General features: G+C 41.3%; 2 protein-coding genes across 2 annotated transcripts in view; both read right to left on the bottom strand.

Annotated features, from left to right (window-relative positions):
- LOC117552505 (transmembrane and coiled-coil domain protein 3-like) overlaps window positions 1–15,040 on the bottom strand; it is a 41,976-nt gene extending 26,936 nt beyond the window's left edge. Inside the window, exon 1 of the mRNA XM_034226022.1 lies at window positions 14,933–15,040. Within this exon, the coding sequence (XP_034081913.1) occupies window positions 14,933–14,977 (45 nt within the window). The 5' untranslated portion in view covers window positions 14,978–15,040. The remainder of the gene's footprint in view (window positions 1–14,932) is intronic.
- A 3,810-nt stretch (window positions 15,041–18,850) lies between these two features.
- ndufa12 (NADH:ubiquinone oxidoreductase subunit A12) lies at window positions 18,851–21,021 on the bottom strand. Its single transcript, XM_034225919.1, has 4 exons — window positions 20,874–21,021; window positions 19,977–20,062; window positions 19,685–19,772; window positions 18,851–19,088 (listed from the first exon to the last, which is right to left on the bottom strand). The coding sequence occupies exons 1-4, from the start codon at window positions 20,960–20,962 to the stop codon at window positions 18,914–18,916; spliced, it is 438 nt and encodes a 145-aa protein (XP_034081810.1). The 5' UTR covers window positions 20,963–21,021; the 3' UTR covers window positions 18,851–18,913.
- Window positions 21,022–21,876: the final 855 nt, after the last annotated feature.

The raw sequence follows: 21,876 nt of genomic DNA, 5'->3' as shown, positions 1-21,876 counted from the left end.
TTTGCATTGATTTGATTCGGAAACTGCATTGGCTTTGGGCTCACAGTAAAACAACTTTAGCCTAATGTGTTGCAATGCCACTGGAGCAGATCTCTAATGGGTATTTTAGCACTGCATGATACTTGCAAGGCTGTTAATCAGCAAACAAAACATTGCATTTTAACACTCTCTCTCCTGCTTTGATACAAAAGAAAGAGGACACACATTGACACTACCCACAAACACAATCTCTGACATACATGCAGTTGCAATTCTTTATCTAAATGTCACCATATTTCACTTTTAATTAGTGCAATGGAGGTCAAAATCCAATTATCTGACTAAAACAGAGTTGCAAAACAGCATGTATTGAATACCTGAGTGTATTGATCTACAAATTCATGGTTACAAATGATGTAAAATCCATGTGTGTCAAGGATTTAGGCATTTACGTGCATCCATAAAACATACTCTGCTAATCACAAGATGCTATTGTTCCTTTTCCCCTTGGAATGTTTGTGTACTTTACACACTTCCTGCCTCACTTTCCTGTCTCCATCTCAGCTGTGACATCACTCTGACCTCAGCAACACCAGAGACTTCCAGAACGCTGATACTTTCCAGGAGCCTTTAGCTGGGGGCTAAGGATTGTTTGGGGGAGGACCAAGGTCAGGAGACTTTTGGTGAGGCCCTGGAATTTCTTTTGGGAGTTTGGAACATTATGGATGGATTTTGGAATATTTTAGGTGAGGGAATCGGAGTGTTCCCGTGAGATATGGGAATGTTGGAAGGGGATATCGGAACATCCTGCAGGGGTTCTGGAATGTTTGAGTTAGGGGCAGTTCAGAATGTTCTGGTGGGTTAGGAGCATCAGATATTCTGTAGGGATTTCTGAATGTTTAAGATTAAGCAGGTCAGACCTTGGGACTCTAAAAATGTCAACACGTTTTCACTCACAACTCCTCAGATACAGCAGCTTGGTCAGTGACACCTTATACTATGATGCTCTATGTACCCCTCTAGAATCAGTTTCCACTTGTTACAAGCACGCCATTTTTTATAAACTGGCATTTACACAGAAAACAACTCAACAAAAATACTTGGTTATGTAAAGTAAACAATTTTGGTTTGGGTAAACAAATATACACTTGGTTCGTAGTTAAGTAGGTTAAATGCATGAACTAAGTTAAGTGTTATGTAGCGTCACAAGGCATGATTTCCGTAAGTCACTCAAGATAAGTCAATGTTCAGTTTTGTTTCACAAAGGACACACACTCCGGTCTCATGGGTGAAAGTCTGCATAGAGAGGTGATTGGGGGGGATATATAAAAAACAAAGAACTTTCATAACCTGTTTGACCCATCTATCCACCCCAATCCATTCCCACAAGAAAATACTTTCTTGTTGCTCTTTAAAATACAGTATGTCACCGGACTCCTTTACAACCACCAACCATACCACTAAAATCTCTATGGATATTTTTACAAGCATTAACTTTATTGTTTTGCTTTTAGACCCCACAAGTTCTGTTACGGTGTGTGTAGGAAGCAGGACCCAAATGCAGATTAAGTGACAAAAATAACTCCTTTATTTCAAGGCTAGACAATAATCAGAGACAGAACAGACCACTCACCGCTAACCAAGTCATTACACAAGACGAACCGACAAAGACAGACAGAAAAACCAGAACTTAAATACACACAAGACTAATCACACAAACAAGACACAGGTGAGGAGGGAGGAGAAAACACAGGGGCCACAGGTGAACACAATCGGGTAATCAGACACACCAGGGAAACTAACGACAGGGATCCACAGACAGATCTAAACAAGACAAAACACAACACAGACAGAAAACCAAAGACAGATCTAGACAAGACACAACGCAGACAGAAAACCAAAAACAGATATAGACAAGACAAAACACCATAAAGACAGATCGTGACAAGTTCACTGTTTTAATTGACTCTAACCTCTCTCATCAGCAAGTATCTGTAAACTCAGCACAAAACAGCATACAGATACATTAACTGGCCGCTCAGCATAGCATTCAGCATCTTAAAGTCCTCATAGTTCCCTCAGGAAGTGGTGGAGAACTAACCAGAGCTACAAAATGATGATAGCTGATAAAGGGCTGTATAATCAGTGTTTTGTTTACAGCATGTTGCAGTGCCTGGTAGATTCCAACTCATTTTACTATTACTTCTCTGCCCGTACAGTATAACTGGCTTTAGTGCAACTGCACTTTTGTAGTCGTCTTTGTGTTGGCTCAGTTCATTATATGGTACACTTCGAGACTATGGTTTGGTTGTTGTAATAGACTGCTTAATGCTATATAAAAACGGTGGTGGAAGATGAATTCCAGGAAACCTGACGTCAATGATAATTTCAGTTCCCGTGTCACCCAATATGTGTGAGAAAGGATACTGACAGAAGGAAAAGAAAGTAGGACAAGAAACGGAAAGCTAATTGATGAACAGCTGTTCTAATCCCGCCTGGTTATGTGTCAGATAGGAAGGGAAAGCAGACTGCGTGTTAGACGTCTCTCTTGGTTTTAAAGAAACGTCCCTTTGCTACTCATTTCCTTTGTGCTTTGTCAGATAGCACGACTATGACAGCGGCAAACTATAATAGCTTTAAAAGAATTTAACTGTGAAATGACTGTAAAATCTGCTCATTTTATGAACCTAATGGAGGCTATGTTAAATGAATCCTGCATTAATTTATATCCATAACATAGACAAGAGAATACATTTGTGTTCATTATATAATACGTCTATATAATATAAGATGTTGGAGCGCCGGGAGATAAAGATATTATGTAGAGAGAATTACATTAAGAACTTGAATAATTCACGGCTATGACTCTGCCTAATGTCTGGCTGATACTTCTGTCGCATAGAAGCTCTAATGTGTTTATAATTTGCTATTCTAAATTTGGAACATGACTGCAGTCAGATTAGCACAGAGGTAAAAAGCTGCGACCCACTGCTGTGTGTGCATCCTTTGATAAAACTAATCTTTCATGCAGGGTAAAGACAGAATCAATGGAACAGGGAGACGCTTGCACATACACATGCACGTCCTCTGGGCTCAATAACTGACGCAGTTGGGTTATGATGTATATTTGGATTATATAACAGAAAGGAAACTGTCAAGCTCCAACTCCACTTTTTAATTTATATGTCAATGCTTCCGTGCCAGCAATTACATTTTCTTTAACAGCATCTCCTACCCTTCCTGTCTCTCTCGCATCATGGCTTTTATCTCTAGTACAATCTTCCCTTCCTTTCTCTCATTTATTGCTTGTACCTTATCAGCTTTACGCTGCAGTGTCACATCATCTCTGTCATGCTGAAAAAACGTACAAATGATGTCAATCCCCCAAAAAAGATGGATTTATCAGAAGGGCTATTTTCAACTAGCGTATTTTTCACATTGTGCTATTGATGCCGATAAGCCCCATTAGGCTCAGTAGTGGCAGAGTAATGATTCTGACTTGCACACAAACGTGTTGCATCAGGGGAGGGGGGTTGGGGGTCAGTCAGAGAGCACAAGAGACTGCTGCTTCTGTGGCTACCGTTTGGCATGAGCACAGTGACTAATCTGCCTGAACTTCCACATAAATCACCCTGCAGACGGGACTGTGACACGGTGATATCTAACACACTCCACCAGGGTCAGCCAGGATATCAGGCCGTATGAAATGTAGACAATTCGACGAAGGCCGAAATGCAGCTTTCAGTACATCCATCACAAAATGTGTCAATTCCTTAACAAGTTTACCATTAAAGCTAACAATTGCAATTATTGGCCACCTTCAGTGGAAACAAGCTGAGAACACAATAATGGCATTATTATCAGCTTTTAATTTGAACTTGTTAGCAAAAAGTTCACACATCAAGCAAATGAACACATTATGCGACAAGGAGCTCCCACCCTAAAATAGTAGGAAGAGCCAAGATTCAATATTAAATACCTTTTTTTGTCCCTTTTTGGCTGTTTTGTGTCACTTTTCAAACATTTTGTTTCTCTTTTTGGTTGTTGTGCATCTCCTTGAAACTCTTTAGCTGCTAAATGCACAATTTCTTAACCAGGTAGCTTTGGTGCTGGCCTTTAACTGCCATGTTCATATGCATATAGTACTGTAAGTGTCAGGCATTGAACAAATAACAATATTACTTCTTTTGATTCTGACTAGCAAGCTAACATCATATTTGTTATTTAGCTCAAATAGCTATGTAGCATTTACACCTGTGTGTTTGAATTAGGTAACATGTAAAAAAGTCAGAACTCCTTTATTTTGGGAAACCTTATTTAGTTTAATGATTAGTAAATATCCACAGGATACTTTTCTTATACTAAAGGGCCAGGTTCAAACTATGAAGAACCCCTGTGAGCTCCATTATTCTCTTATCCACCAGCTCTCCTCTCTTTGCCCTGCCTCAAAATCAACTCTGTTTTAAACAAATGAACAGAAGGAGCTTGTCTCCTCCTCCCAGGCCCTTTCAGACTTTATATTAACTTTCCTTCAGGGGGAGCTAAGGTTTCTAGCAGAATCTTTTGTCCAAACAAAGCAGGAAGTAAATCAATGGGGCACTTCAATGGGCATGCTGGGAATGAGAAAGGTCTGTGGTGGTTTTTAAAGGACTCTGGCGGTATCAAGCCGAGTGGAATGGAGGCTCTGCAGCAGATAGACGCAGCGCTGTCGAGTCAATCCCACGGTCCATATTTCAAATGACCTGATGCAGTTTTATTGCATACAGTAGATGTGCTCAATAAAGCATCAAGTAATGAAACAGATGGTCTTCTGAAAGGGATGAACAGAGAGGGGGGATTTTGGTGAAGAGGTGAAAGGACCCTGGGTTATAAATCCCCCATGGTTAAACCTCCAGTCAAAACTACAGAAAACATTTACTTTACCTGCAAAATAAAGGAAACATTCAAGGAGTGTTTATTACTTTAGCTAAATGATTGAATGTGTCAAGTAACACACGTTAGGAACCAGGGCCTGCTGTTATGTTTGTGGGATTTTAGGGGCTTGAACAACCCGCTAAAAATATACACATGGTGGGCATTTTACAAAATCTTTTGCAGTGTTTTTAGTCTCAATATGATTTAATTTGTCTAATTTTAGGTCAAGAAAAAAATCATTAATAAAAGGCTAAAGCTGCACATGAAATCATACTGCCATTACAACTTCATACCTTGAATAAAATGGCACCAAAAGAGAAAATAGAGACAATATTAAATATAGGCTGTTGGCAAATATTGGCAGATTCAGATTAATAATACCAGTTATACATAACATGTTGTGTTATTATAAATACCAAGTAGTTCAAATTAGCCTCAACGTTTGCATTAAAGTGATATTAACCCCATGCAAATATTAATGAATATAAAATGACCGCTAAGCAAAAGTATTTTAATTTCTTTACCTATGGTGTATTTTTCTACTAACACTTTTGTAGTTTTACTCAAGGGAAAGGACTTTTACACTTAAAGCTGTTTAGAAACCTCCTACTGTATATCACTGTCTGTTGCCTGTTGCATATTTTAACACCTCTTTTCTCTTGATGTAATCCAAACCCTGCAACCTCTCTGTCATTTGAGCTGAAATACTACCAGAATGTGTGATTGCTTCATAAAAGACATTCTGCATTTCAGAGCAGAGACGGGCACCAGAGGCCGTTTGAAATGAATATCTAAGGGGTCACACTTTCAAAGCCTGTGTGTGTGTGGGTGAGTGGGGGGCTTTCATGTGTCATCCCGGCTTCCCGCCCACGTCCCCGCACCACCAGCTTGTGACATTTCATTTCTCTTTGTCTTCCTCTGAGGGGTCTGAGACCTCTTTGGAGAATATATTTATTTTTCGAGGGTAAATGACAGCTGCAGTGATATGGAGGCGTCAAAGCAAGAGGAAGAACAAACTGACATAATGACAACATCTGCAACAATAATCTGCAATAATGTCAAATAACTCAGCAGATAAACATTAACGTTTGTACACTGTAAGGTGGTCAATGGCTAAAACGTATAAAGCTTAAATAATTGGGGCATTTTCCTCCAACTGTTTTAATGCACATTTTTATACAAATAAGAAAAAACCTGAGTGGAAAATTCACTAAAACACAAATATTTTTGGCTGAGGTGGAAAAGTTTCCGTTTCATTAAAAAAGCAAATATTAGCTAGTAATAGAAGCTGTCAAAAACTTGAAAGACAGCGCAAAGAAAACGTTTTTACACTTAAAAATGGAGAATTGATAAAAGCTTAATGTGACGAATTGCAATGGAAACAGATTTAGTTTAGAAATTATGATATACATGTGACTTTAAAGTTTCTACTCTGAATAGACAAAAAATAATCTCCTCATCACTTCGCAAAGATCTCCTTCCTCACATACATGAAACAAACAGAAATATTATTATATATTTCTTCCTTTGTTCTACATTGTTTCCCACCAATTCAACAGTCCACTGTTTGAGAGTCTGTTAGGGCTGCACATAACTGGTGCGCAGGTGCGCATGCGCACCTCCGCCAAAGAAAGAGCACCGGGTCATTTGAAACAAAGCGCATTTGCGTACCAACATTGAGAGGGAGAGAGAGAAGAGAAAAGAGAAAATAGAGGAGAGAGGAGAGATGAGAGATGAGAGAGAGAGAGAGAAGAGAGAGAGAGAGAGAGAGAGAAAGATATTTGCGAGTTGCATATGAACCATGATATGAATTTAGGGCCGGCCCGTAGCGCTGGCTAGATGTTCGCCTAGGGCGCCAGATCTGGGGAGGTGCTGCGCTGGCAGTTCTGGGAGGGAAAAAAACATTTTGACCGTTGGGGCTCATCCTAATTTTCGGCCTTGATATAACAATATTCACAATTAAGTAAATGTAACACCCTTTTCACCCCGGTTCCACCTTTCATTTGCCCTGTACGATGGGCGCTGTAAGTGATGAAAATGGGGGATGTTGGTTTATCTGGCGCCCGCAGCTCACAGACAAAATGCGACTGAGCGAGGGAGGGTGGTACCAGCGCTGTTGTTGTTATAATCTGGTGCCGTGCTAGCTGCTCTAACGGAGATAAGAAGAAGATGTTTCTACAATAATGTGGAGGGAGAGTCCTCTCCAGTCAGACTGAGAGGCTGATAAGTTAACTACAGCTCAGTGAGGTAAAGGACTCTTAGTCTAAATTCAAACGGTTTGGTCACAATTTATGTAAACACATATTTCCAAGGCACTCCTTTGTAATTATTGGGATAAACAGGTTTTAAATCATTCCAATGTATACTATAGGACAGTAACCAAAAATATCCTTTAAAACTGGAGAGATAAAAAAAAAAGCATAAATAATTTTTTTTTAAGGTAAAATAAGATATGAATGAACAACACAAATAAAATAAGTTACATTAATTTGTTATTGGCTATGGTAGGCTATTGGTTATGTTCACATACTTATTTGATTACATCCACTTGTCTAAGATGATCACAACAGAGACTTTCGACCCAAAACCAGCTGTTGACTTGTGGATGCAAGCAGCTAATCGCAGACTCAACCAGAGAGAAAGTAGTAGGCCTACATCATCTGACAGAGAGGAAGACAGTGAGGAGAACAGTCAGGAGGGTAGTGATGACAGCTTGTAGGATTACTGGTCGTGCTAATGTTGTCTTGTGTTCACCTCTGCATGTGTGTTCTGTGTTCACCTCTGCATGTGTGTTCTGTGTTCACCTCTGCACGTGTGTTCAGTGCCGTGTGTCTGGCAAATAAAGTCAAGACCCCCTCAAAAGTTACGGTTTATTTCATTTTAAGGATGAGCACCAAGCAACATCTCCAGGTGCTCCTTTGAGAACCAGGGCAAAAAAGTTATGTGCACCCCTGTCTATTATGCTTTCTGTGTCCCTATTACTGCACAAAAACCTATTGTTTTTCTTTCATGTGGCAGCATTGATATCAAAGACCAATAAAGGGCAATAAAGCATTCTCGGAGCTTAAATGAACCGGCCACTGGGTGTAGCTGCATATTTAGTCTGCAGACATGAGCCCCTTTCACAAGAACATCACTTTTATTGCCATTTAAAGTTGACGGAAAATGTGTTTCGTTATGATAGTTTGGATGAAGAAAGATATCAGACGCATCTCTCAGTATAACTCCCTACAATGTGACAGCCTGGACATGAAGATAAAGTTAGAGTCAATAAACTGTATTGCACATCAAGTGAAGACAGTAAATTAAAGAAATAGAGAATCTGACCTATGGGTTTTTCTTCTGCTGACTTTACACAGAAAACAGATGACGATAGAGAAAAAGCAAACCCTCTGTTTCACTACAGAGAGTTTTCCTCAAGGTAGACTCAGACAAGGTTATATGTTAATGAGGAACACACACACACACACACACACACACACACACACACACACACACACACACACACTGTCTCTCTCTCTTTTTCTCTAGTTCAACAGGTAGAAACAGTGCATGCATGTATAATTTATTTAGATATTGCATGTGTGTGTGTGTCACCAGTTTAGAGTGAAAGAAAGTGGCTGCCAGCATCCTCTCTTGTTGCCATGGTGTTTAATTGAGTGGCGCATCTGTAGCAAACAGTATTATTATATGAGAATTGTATGGCCACTAATGGGTGTGTGTGTGTGTGTGTGTGTGTGTGTGTGTGTGTGTGTGTGTGTGTGATATTGAATGAAATTGAAAACTATTATTATTATTTATTTCTGCAATTGTATTCTTCTTCTCGACTATCTTTGATTATAATTGATTTTATACGTTTAAACTGAACAAATTCATTCAAAAAAGCAAGCAACCTTTTTAGAAATACATCATGATTTTTTTTCTTGCATTGCAGAAACCCAGAATACAGTCTGTGAATAACAAAAAGCAAGAGGTGGCAGAAGAATAATAGGAAATAATTGGACTGCACTTAACCCTGAAGAGCGAGTAATAAATGAGGGCCAACCATTAAAATCTAATTTAGCTCCCCAATGGAGACATATTGTAAGTATTGGATGGAATATTCTAATTAAACCCCAATGGCTACGAGGGAATCATTTTTTGAATAGACTATTACTGTGTATGTTGGTTCAGATTTCACTTCACAATTAATGACTACATAACCAGTGTGGGTGGAACATGTTTAGTACAGCCCCACAATACATCAGGGACAACAGACTTATATCACATAGTAAATAATAAACACGACATTTCCACGTGTGCAGAGAAAAGTGCATAGGCTCAATGCAGAGATGGAGGAATTGTGCTTGGGAATGATCAAATTCTACATCATGGTTGCTTAATCCACAAACAATAACCTGCTTTCTGGTTTCTGTCTGGGATTTTTGCTGAAATTAAATCTAACTTTGTGTCGCCAATACAAAAGGGGAAGGAAGTTTATAGGAAATGAAGGCTATTTAAAAGCATTAGGGAAGTATCAATTTGACCGCTAAAATCCCCTTTACCCTTAATGTAACCTAAACTAAACACTAATACAAATGTTGTTTTATAATAGGGATGAACCCATGTTCATGTGTATATGTCATGTTGCAACAGCATTATATATTGTTTTCTGAAAAGAGAATCCACTGAGAAATATTACTGGATAAAGGAGCCGGATGTTTTTTATTTATAGTAGAGTCAAAAAGAGTTTCATCTTGTTGATGTAGAAGTCGTTTAACAGCCTTTTTTTGCAGCTCTACCATCTTGCACTGAGACACAGAAGTGCACCTACTTTATATTAGAGAGGATTGTGTTGTTGACACGTTACACAGCGCTGTCCTCAGAGATATTACCTCTGTTGTGGTATAAACACACACAGTAAACGAAAGAGAAGCGGGGGGGAAAAGCTTGGACTGGGTTTGCGTGCTGAGTTTCTGAGAGACTGATGGTTTCCATGGTAAACGGATAGAAGTGACCACGGTTAACAGCTGGAGGGCCTTTCTAAGGCTGTGGAGACGTACTGTACACAGAGGATTTTATAACATATCAGGGGCTCAGAAGCTGGGTAAACACTGTGGCTGTACACAACAAACATTTCCGAACCACTTTCCTTTGACCTTGATGGAAAAAGTAATGCAGTCCAGTGAAGATGTGAAGCATCTACTCTGATACGACATCATGATGCAATGGAGGATGTTATTGACCTGCTGTAGCTACAATGGTCCTCAGATGAATGGCTAAAACATAAAGTATCGTTGGCTACCAGTGATGTTACAGTGTTATTTATTACAGGCCACATACAAGTGGAGTTTTTACTTTATTACCAAGATATTGATTAGTACTGTAAGAGCCTATGGGTACAGGCAGCACAATGTTTCTTAATGAGACATGTACCAACTGGGAAGAGACTCAAAATGGCCAAAAAGAGACCAAGATACCAATACAAATACAAACAGATGCATAGAGACGGATTGAGTCTAGTTATGAGCAAATCTTAATGATATTGAATGAAATTAAAACTATTAATATTAACAATGTTTCCAATTGTGGTCTTCTTCTCGACTACATCTTTGATTGTAATTGACTTTGTGAGTTTAAACTGAACAAATGGATTAATAAAAGCAAGTTGTTACTTATGAAGCCAACCTTTTCATTGAACATTTCCAACATATCAACTGGGACATTTTGTATTTCGTACATTGCACACATTTTGTTTATTGGACCAATTGTAAAATTAAAAATTAAAAAATCAATTAATCTAGAAGACAATCAATAGCAGATCTATATTAGAAAATATTTGTTATGGTTTCTTTATAATATTGCTTCTATTCTGCACCATAATATGTTTTACTAATTTATCTCTTGAGCAGAATAGACACGTTGACCGCAGCTTTCTTGCAAGACTTTCCTGCAGCGCTGAGACCTTGAGGAAGTTTAGAAACTGTCACGATCTGTCTTTATGGTGTTTTGTCTTGTCTATATCTGTTTTTGGTTTTCTGTCTGCGTTGTGTCTTGTCTAGATCTGTCTTTGGTTTTCTGTCTGCGTTGTGTTTTGTCTTGTTTAGATCTGTCTGTGGTTCCCTGTCGTTAGTTTCCCTGGTGTGTCTGATTACCCGATTGTGTTCACCTGTGGCCCCTGTGTTTTCTCCTCCCTCCTCACCTGTGTCTTGTTTGTGTGATTAGTCTTGTGTGTATTTAAGTTCTGGTTTTTCTGTCTGTCTTTGTCGGTTCGTCTTGTGTAATGGCTTGGTCTGCGGTGAGTGTTCTGTTCTGTCTCTGATTATTGTCTAGCCTTGAAATAAAGGAGTTATTTTTGTCACTTAATCTGCATTTGGGTCCTGCTTCCTACACACACCGTAACATTACGAACCGACCAACGATATGGGCCCAGCAGATTCGTTTGAGCAGGAACTAGTAGATTATACAGTTTCTTTGTCTGACTACGCTCATCGATGGATAGGAGCGGTCAGGGTTCAGCAGCGAGATGCTGCTCTGGCAGATGCAGTCCACCTTACGCTGAGGAATCAAGATTTGGTCAAATTCTTACCGGCCTGGCTTTTGGATTACCTCACGGTTTGTTTTCCCGATCCTGATAGACCCAGGTCTCCAGATTCCCTTTTTGATACCACACGCATCGGTGTGGTCCGTCTGGCGTCAGCCCCTGCTTCTCACCCAGTGTTTGCTACAGTCCAGGAGCCATTCGCTGGTACTCGTCTGGCCTTTGGAGGTCCACGGAGCCTCCAAACGGCTCCTAAGAGGAGTCGCAAGGCCAGGTTAGCAGCACGAGCCCAAAGGGCCATGGTTCCAGAACCAGTTCAGCCCCCAGCAGCCATGGTTACAGCCCCAGTACAGGTCCCAGCAGCCATGTTTCCGGCCATGGTTCCAGACCTAGTACAGGCCCCAGCAGCCATGGTTTCAGCCCCAGTTCTGGCCCCAGCAGCCATGGTCCCGGCCCCAGTCCCGGCCCCAGCAGCCATGGTTCCAGACCCAGTCCCGGCCCCAGCTGCCATAGTCCCTTCCCTAGTCCCTCCTCTGGTCCCTTCCCGAGCCCCTTCTCTAGTCTCTTCTCTAGTCCCTTCCCTAGTCACTCCTCAGGTCACTTTCCTAGTCCCACCTCTAGTCCCACCTCGAGTCCCCTCTCCAGTTCCCTCTCAGGTCTCCTCTCGAGTCCCATCTCGAGTCCCCTTTCGAGATACCTCTCAAGTCACCTCTCAAGTCAACTCTCAAGTCACCTCTCAAGCCCTCTCTCCAGTCTCTTCTCGAGTCACCTCTCAAGTGCCCTCTCGAGTCACCTCTCGAGTTCCATCTCTAGTCCCTCCTCTAGTCCCTCCTCTAGTCCCTCATCTAGTCCCTCCTCTAGTCAATTCCCTACTCCCATCTCTACTCCCTCCTCTAGTCACTTCTCGAGTTCCCTCTCCAGTTCCCTCTCCAGTTCCCTCTCGAGTTCCCTCCTTTAGTCCCTCCTCTAGTCCCCCTCTCGAGTCCCCTCTCGAGTTCCCTCCTCTAGTCCCTCCTCTAGTCTCTCCTCTAGTCCTCTCTGGAGTCCCCTCTCTAGTTCCCCTCTCGAGTCTCCTCTCGAGTCCCATCTCGAGTCACGTCTCAAGTCCCTACCCAATGTCCTGGTCCGTTGGAGGTTCCGCTGGGGGTCCTGCCAACTCCATGTCCTGTCCCATTGGAGGCCCCGTCGACTACTCTCCTGCCGGGGGTCCTGCCAACCCTGTGTCCTGTCCAGTTGGAGGTCCCGCTGTCTACTCTCCTGCCGGGGGTCCTGCTAACCCTTTGTCCTGTCTCGTTGGAGGTCCCGCCGTCTACTCTCCTGCCGGGGGTCCTGCCAATCCTATGTCCTGTGCCGTCGGAGGCCCCGCCGACTACTCTCCTGCAGGGGGTCCTGCCAACCTTGTGTCCTGTGCCGTTGGAGGCCCCGCCGACTACTCTCCTGCCGGGGGTCCTGCCAACCCTTTGTCCTGTCTCGTTGGAGGTCCCGCCGTCTACTCTCCTGCCGGGGGTCCTGCCAATCCTATGTCCTGTGCCGTTGGAGGTCCCGCCGACTACTCTCCTGCCGGGGGTCCTGCCAACCCTGTGTCCTGTGCCGTTGGAGGCCCGGCCGACTCCTCTTCTATCGGGAGTCCTGCCAACCCCATGTCCTGTTTCGTTGGAGGCCTCAACATCACATGTCTCACTGGGGGTCCTGCCTACTCCTGGTCCTCTTCCGCCGAAGCCGGCCGGAGCTGTCCCGTCAGCGCTTTCCTGCCCGGCTTCCGGAGCTGTCTGGTCTTCGCCCTCGAGCCCGGCCCCCTGACTCTTCCTGCCGCTGCCTTCGGCCGCCCGAGTGCCCCACCTTAGACTCTGCCTTGCCCCCGGGCCGTCCGCCCGAATCCACCTTTTTGAACTCTGCCTTGCCCCCGGAACGTATGCCCGAGTTCCCTTCCTGGTCCTCTGCTGTGCCCCTGGGCGGTCAGCTCAGTCCCGTCCTCCTGACCCCTCCACCCACCCTGGTGGCCTAGTGATACGTCCCTCCTCCGGACCCCTTCCACCCACCCTGCTTATGGTTTTGGACTTTTGTGTTTTTGTTTTGGGACGTCCCTTGAGGGGGGGGTACTGTCACGATCTGTCTTTATGGTGTCTTGTCTATATCTGTTTTTGGTTTTCTGTCTGCGTTGTGTCTTGTCTAGATCTGTCTTTGGTTTTCTGTCTGCGTTGTGTTTTGTCTTATTTAGATCTGTCTGTGGTTCCCTGTCGTTAGTTTCCCTGGTGTGTCTGATTACCCGATTGTGTTCACCTGTGGCCCCCGTGTTTTCTCCTCCCTCCTCACCTGTGTCTTGTTTGTGTGATTAGTCTTGTGTGTATTTAAGTTCTGGTTTTTCTGTCTGTCTTTGTCGGTTCGTCTTGTGTAATGACTTGGTCTGCGGTGAGTGTTCTGTTCTGTCTCTGATTATTGTCTAGCCTTGAAATAAAAGAGTTATTTTTGTCACTTAATCTGCATTTGGGTCCTGCTTCCTACACGCACCGTAACAGAAACAAACTGGTGAGCAATAAAAAAAAAACAACGTCCTGGGACTGTTCCTTCTACTGTTTCCTTGTTTGTGGACTTGCAAAGGCTGTTAGCTTGACAGGAAGAGGCCCATTATAATGAACAAGGTTACATAACATCATTTTTTTGCATTTTGTTGTGCATAAAGTGGCAGATTGAGGCACCTAATGCATGCACACAGAAACACAGCGTCAGCACAAAAAGGGCAGCCCAAAGCACAGCGAGCACTGGCTCAGGGAAACAGACTCTGTGAGAGAGAGGCTGAGATTGTGATGGACAGATAAAGACGGGGGGAACACAAACATAGCTTCCTGAAGTTCCTGCACAAAAACACAAATCAGAGAAACCTGAGACGCAAGAAACAAAGAAAGATAAAATGAAAACAAGCTTGTAATTTGAGGTGTGCATGGGGATCAATAGCTGAACATTCCTTGGATGTTACTTCAGGAAGCAAAGACCAATCACAAGCTGCGCACGGACACAGACGTGGTGAAACTTGTCCGACTGACTCAACCCCAAACTGTAAAGAAACAACTTCCATAATCCCCGCTCTTGCAAAACGGAAAATAAGTCATCTATTAACGCCGCTGTAATGAGCCAAGACATATATGAACTTCTTTCTTTACAGTGCTGCCTTTAAAACCTTGAAAATAATATAGACCTCATGTCTACTGTGGTATAAAACTGAACAAATAAAGCAACATCTATTATAATTAGAGTAACATCTACCAGTAAGCCTGAACAGCTCTCAAACTGCACAATCTTGACACAGAAAACTATTCAGTGGATGTTTCTCTATCTAACATATAGAGCTTTCTCATGTGACTCACGTACATGTCGAGTTCATGAGGGCAATAATGAACTGCTGATCCCATGTGACTGACTTCATCTGACAGCAACAGAAGCAAATCCCTAGTCTACACATCAAACAAACAAACAACTCAACACAAGGCAGAAGGTATAGGATAACAAGTTTAGTAACGCTACCTCTGTCACAAAGATGAGCGGGTTAGCGCTGTAGTTCTTCCTCATGCCTCCTCTTACTCACAGCCTGAGGTCAAAGTGCATGCCCCAGCAGCTTCAGCAGCCCCCTGCACATCAGAGAGAAATGTCTGCCTCTTAGGACTACCCTCTGAGGGAGGAGTGTGTGTGTAATGCTCTTATTGCGAAATAAGTTTGCTTCCTGTGTGCAGATCCCTCAAACCAACAGATCCCTGTGCACCTAAGATCTCACCCTGTGCCACGTGCCCTCGTCCCGAGCTGCGTTCTCACACACTTTGGGGGGGAAAAGACCACCTTAAAAGGCATGAGGAAGCCAGAGCCCGGAAATGTTTTTCATCCATATCAGCCACCCTCCACTGGCCGGGGCACAAAACAAGCTCAGCTGCCAATCAGGAGGGGGAAGAGAGAGGATGGAGAGCCATGGAGGAGGAAAGGGGGAGGGAGAGAGGGGAGATTTAGGGGAATGGACGTGTGCAGGAATCTCACTCTCCCCGAGGGGTGAACGCACTCTGCAGGACAGAGACCACTTCTTATCTGCAGAGCCAGATAAGTGTGTGTGTGTGTGTGTGTGTGTGTGTGTGTGTGTGTGTGTGTGTGTGTGTGTGTGTGTGTTGGACTCTGCTAACACTCATAATGCTCAAAGCCATATACTTTACAAGTGGGTGTGAGAGCAGGGTCAATTTAGCTTCTTGTCAATCTGCCAAACTTAAGTTTAATGTTCTTAATCAACTTCACTGAACTGTAAAGCCCAGAACTAACAATAGTCAACATTTACAATGCATCCCATAAATGTGTCCTGCTGAGACCGGCTGAGACGTCTGTGCAGCCCCAGCCTGACACACAAGACCTTGGTCCTGTCATGACGGTTATCTTTATCTCGGGACAAACAATTAAACGGTTTAGACCTTTCACCTTAGTTCATTTTGTTCAACCTGTCACATTCCATTCTTGCACTATTTATGTCTTTGTTCTTCTTAAGCATACTGTCTGTTGCACTGTTCGAGTAGCCCAGATTTGTATTGCAAACAACTACGCTTTAGCTACTGACGTAAAAAGCTTTGATTTAAATTGAATTGATAACAAGGAATGTGGTCAAATAAATACACTTAGAAATATAATCTAAAAGATGCATCACTGTCATAGCTCACTGGCAACGTTAATATTAATAATTTGAACGGTAACGTATGAGCTTTGCTATAATGGTCAACATTTCTGCTCTAAAGAAATGATACTGATTGATACAGGGGAATATCAGTGTTGGTGATGTTGGTATTTTTATCTAATTTGTTGACAATAATTTAAAAAAAGTCAGTATCTTTTCTCTAAACTAATTATTCAAAGGACATGCACATATCATTTCAGCCCACTTTACGTGTATTCTCAGCAGGACTTGTTTGCAGAAAAAGCACAGGTGTTACTGATTACATGAATTAAGCAGAACTGCAACACCTACATGTCATCTGTCCGTGATTAAAATAATGAGTTACACCTGCTGTGATTTTTCAAATAATAATAAATGATGTGTTCAGTAGGTAGGTGCTCCACTTTATATATACAGTCTATGTGCTCCACCTACTGTTCAGACCAAGTAAGGAATAATACATCAGTGACAAGTGAACTCTGGGAATTAAAAAACAAAGGACAAAGATGACTAGAACATTAAAAAAAATCGCAAGGGCTTTAGCTAGATTTGTCCTCACATTTAGCTTAATGTATGAGCAGAAACACACACAGGAAAAGGGACACATTTGGGACGAAATGCAAAAGAAAATGCTAATGCTAATAATAAGGCATCAAGTAGCCACCAATTAAATAACATTTGGAGAGTTACAGACGAAGAGTGGCAGCCTGGAGATACTCCTCAGGATCCCACACTGAAGCCCATGAAACATGCAAGATGAGAGGACTGGGGGGGGGGAGAGACATTGATGTCAAAGAGAGGAGATGGGGGATGGAAGAAGAGTAGGATAAGGAGGGGGGATGGACCATGAATACAGATAAGAGATATGACAGTTGGCAGGAGGGGAAACGGGAGAGGAAAGAGGGCCAGACATGAAGTGAGCGAGGACGTCAAGAGGAGTCACGCGACCCTCTTGAGCCTCTTCCTGGTGCCAAGCTGGCATTAGCTTCAGCACGCTGCTGAATCAGCACTTCTACAGGCCAGAGAGAGATCATCTGCTCCATTTTGCAGAGCATGAATCAGACAAAAAGCAATCTGCTGCAGCGAGAAGAGGAGAGAACCAAACCAACGGTTCATTAAGCACTCATTTAACAGCCAATGATCATCTGTCAAAGCGTGTCTCCTAATTAATTTCAATTATTTTGAATGAGGTGCTGCCTCCAAGCAAAGTCTCCTCTGGTTTCTAAATAGAGACGCCAGAGGATGCCAAAGGACATTCTCGTTCTCTCTCACTGATTTGATATTGTTGCAGTGACATAAATCTAAAGGAACAATGCCCCCTCTTGGATATTAAACACTATTACAGACACGGTGTGTGCAGGAGCTTACATTGAGGTGACTTACTTCGTCTTCTTCCTCCTCCAAAATATCCCCTCGAAGTAAAAGTGATGACACAGTGAGTCTCATCTTTAAACAGCTCCAGATCTCTGAAACACAAATGTAAACATCTCCTAGTCAAATTGGCCAGGCCTGCTTTCAAAATGTTCAAAACGTAAGAATTTGCATCATAAACTATTCACAATAGCGAATAAATGAAATGCACTCATTATGCAGAATGTCTGTATTTTGGGTCGTTGCTTTATTTTAATGTATCATTACAGTTAATATTGCATTATTTTGACTGCCAAGGTGGAGCTTATTTAAATGACTTTATATTCATATACTTCCGAATATCAAGCATCAATTATAACCTTCATGAAAGCATACAAGTCAGTTGTTATCTTTTACTTCAGGAAGTTTTCAGAGGTGTTTTCCATTATTTATTCAACCTCCAAACAGAATCATCCTCCAACAAGACCATAAAGCTAAATCAGAATCTCCCTTTAACAGGTCCAAATTAATCAAGAAAAACTTAAATATATAACAAGAAACCGTGATTAATTGCTGGACATTAGTTTAAGCTTATCTTATTTAATATAAACAAGGAAAAATGCTCTGACATCCATCGATAACATTGAAAAAGTGTAAATAATAAGCAAACACAAACCTCTTGTTCTGCTGCTCCTCAGGAGTTTCACAGGGACTCTGAGTCACACCGAGTGTGTTGCACGCCGCGTCATTTCACACAGAGCGTCCAGCAGCTTGGACAATCTGCACACCTCGCTGTGAAATGCTGCATGCTGCAACTTTTCCCCCCTCTCAGCATAATCTGCAGTGATTAACACTCAGCGCTGGAAAGTCCCTGCCTCAGTCTCTGCTGCTCGCTCTGACCCCAGGCTGTTTTCATGGTTAGAAAAACCCTTTATAATAGTAATTAAAAAACACTTTTTGACATAAAAAGCTGGATTTTGTATCTATAAAGTCCCATAAATAATAGATTTTGATTTAAAATGTTATCAGTGATTGAAAACGCCCATGTGAATGCTGTTGAAGCCTAAGTGGATTGGTAAATCTGAGTATGAGGAAAACCTGTGTAAAAATCAATAACGTATATATAAAGGCGGTAAACAAGATTATATTAATATTGGAAATATTGGATCTTGCATTGAAGATAAATGAAAATGACAATGTTTTGGCTGCACAATTCACTGAAATGGAAAAAAGTCCCGATGCATCATTTTGGAAAAAACAAGACCTGATATATTTGGTGTTTATGGAAACTCTGGCAGACCCTGTAGAATTTAGAACCAAATGTGTATAAACAATGAATGAAGCTTAAACCAAAAGTCCAGTCTTCTCCACCTGTGGGGAAGTTCAATGTAAGCAATGCCACTCGGATCATAAAGGTCTGTATAGAGATTTTATTCAGGACATGATACCATAATTTACAAATAAGCAGTGAGGGTTCACTGTGCTTTGGGGGGAACCCACTCGTGGATCTTCTTGGAGGTGGTGGGGAAGGGCACGTACTGCTTCGAGCTGCCGCTCACGTTGAACTGGTGGACCTGAGCCAGGAACTTCTTGGGCTCTGGAGGGTGAGTGGTGGGGGGGTTGTCTGTCATAGAGTGCAGCCAGCAGTGCCTGAAGAGTGCAGGGAACAAGAAGATGGTTTAATAACTAATTCTGTTGAGCTCATTCTTTCTCTTAATTCTTGATTTGTATTTTCTGTCTGTATGACACTATTAAAGTTACATATAAGCTACATTAAGTCAACTATTTAAAACGTTTTTATCTACTTCCCAAGACTGTACAGCAGAGTCCACTTTATTTACTGAACATCTTAGAGAACAGGTATCATGAGGAGTTTTTTAGGATGTGTAAAAACGTGTTTATGGTGAATAGCGGACTTGCCAAATAGTGTTCTCAAAACATCAATATTATTTCTCCAGTGGGTCGTTGCTATGTAATTGTAGAGCAACAATGATAAGTGTTTATTCATTAATTAATCAATGGATTTATTAACTTTTTTTAAAATCAGAAATAGTCAAACAATTCCTATGAACATTGTAATTGACCTTTGCACCTCTGCTCGTACAAAACAACACATTAGAATATGTCACATTTGGCTTGACAAATATTATTTTCAAGTTCGATACACAATTATTGATTTATTGAAAATAATGTTTGATTAATAGACAATAATAATAATGTGTTATTTCCCAATGTGCAAGTCGTACCACTCAGCTGGAACCATGCTGCCGTCCACCTCCCACATGGTGTTCTTTCCGTTCATCTCTGTGGTGTAGAGCACCCAGCGGTGGCGTCCTAGACACATTTTTGACACAGAAAACTGTTTATTTACCGATTCAAACATGTGTCAATCTCAAGCATCATTTGCTTGTTAAACCATTCCTATAACAGAGTGATACAACTGCAAACATCCTCCATGAAAACAACATTATTTTGGTGCAAGACAAGTATACTGCTCATACGTTTCAAATCATGCACATTTAGAGAACCTGGACTCACCAAAGAAGTAGTTTTTGCTGTCCTCAAAGTATTTGTTTCCATATTTGTCCACACCAATCAGGGCTCCTGTCTTCACATCATTCGCCCTGTCGATGCATCAACACACACACACACACACACTCAGTGAGGCAGATCTGTGCTAACACTTCCCTTGGCAAAAACAAATATCGTGAACCAAGTGTAAAGGTGACATTTTGTTCAAATAAACATCTATTTGTGAAGCAAATCTGTGCTATAAGGGAATATGTTCCATCATTTTCCTTAGCAAAGACAATTGACACTGTTCAGAGACTAACATTTGAGCCTAAATCATCAGTGGCATCATAACTTAACCTCAGCCATGACTTACAGTTGGTTCAAAGCGAAAGAATTGTGCTAAAAGCTACAAGTACAGGGAAACAATTACAAGATGATTGTTACTCAAATAAATAATGCATGTTGAGTAACTTACGAGCCAGTGTTTAGATACATACATATAAAGCATTCCACGAGTAAAACATATTTAAAAGATAGAATAAGATACACATATAATACAAAATAAAAAGTAAGTATATAGCGGCAAGTATATATATATACAATACACAATAGAAAATACATATATCACTAGACTAGAGTATATTAATAATACACAATATAACGAATATATAGAATAATACTTCAGTCATGATTTAAATAGATATAAAGCGACGTGCTGTTAATTCTCTTAAATTACGATATGTATCAATGGAGTGTCTTTCCACTCACTTGATGTAGCTGCTTAACGTAATGTAACATTAGCTAGCTGTCAACATGCTAACGGCTCTGGACAGAAATAGCCAGGTCACACATCTTTATAAAGCTCTTAGAGTCCCCACCAGTGTTTCATTAAGACATATACAACTGTTTCTATAAACTGACCTGAAAAACTGAACCAGCAACCCTTTGACTCCTCCATGACCTCCTAGTTGTCCCAAAGCCCTTCGGACGACATGAAGATACCCCGCCATCTTTAGACGGAACAATTACCGGACGGACCGATGTGCGGTAAGAAAAAAAAAACAGGTCCGGGTACAACAACACTTTGAGAGACTTCAGTTCCACATATAAATACTTGTATTTATGTAGTATGCTATTCATATATTATGTGCTGAATAATACTAACTATTATTAAAGAAACGCCTAAATATCACTAGTATTTTTTTCTATCTACACCTTCATTCATTCATTAAAGAGAATTAGACTCAGGTTATGATGTATTGGTGCATATACAAGAAACAGAAATATACAATAGCAAACATGACAATACATATAAAGTACTATTTGTATATGCACAATGTAAATGTTTAAAAAGTGTGCAAATTATATTCTGGGGAATGTGCAAATATGATTTCATATTGTATATCACAGCCAATTTTATTTTTGAGGAAGAGAAAAATACAGCTAAAATCAGATTTGAGTTGATTTAAATGCGATTGTTTATAAAACATATAAAACATCAGACACCTCATTGGGCTTACCATCTTGTTTGTGTCTATCTATTCATATGTATTGATATATAGTTTATATGTATTTGTTTGTAGTTGTTTTGCACCTCCTATATTCATTCTTTTGTTTTGCACCCAGACCAGGAAAACTGTTATGTTCATCTATGAACTGTACAGTTTAAATGAGAATAGCGATTAAGTCCCTCTTATGTAACCTCTTAATTTAAAATCCTTCAGAGCAACTGACATCAAACATGTTAACAATGAAGAGACAAATGCCAGTGTCTCCTGACCCAGACTTGAACTCTGTTTAAATATATAATAGTTTGTTATTGCGCTTTACCTCTCTACTGCTCAAGAGGGAGGATCAAAGGGAGTCCAGAGTCACAGTTTAGAGAGAGATGAGGGGGGAAAGCATGAAGTCAAATCCAGAGCTT

Source organism: Gymnodraco acuticeps, unplaced genomic scaffold, assembly GCF_902827175.1.
Source record: "Gymnodraco acuticeps unplaced genomic scaffold, fGymAcu1.1, whole genome shotgun sequence".
Lineage (NCBI taxonomy): Eukaryota > Metazoa > Chordata > Actinopteri > Perciformes > Bathydraconidae > Gymnodraco > Gymnodraco acuticeps.
The sequence above is the reverse complement of the archived record's forward strand: the minus strand, read 5'-3'. Positions and strand labels throughout refer to the sequence as shown.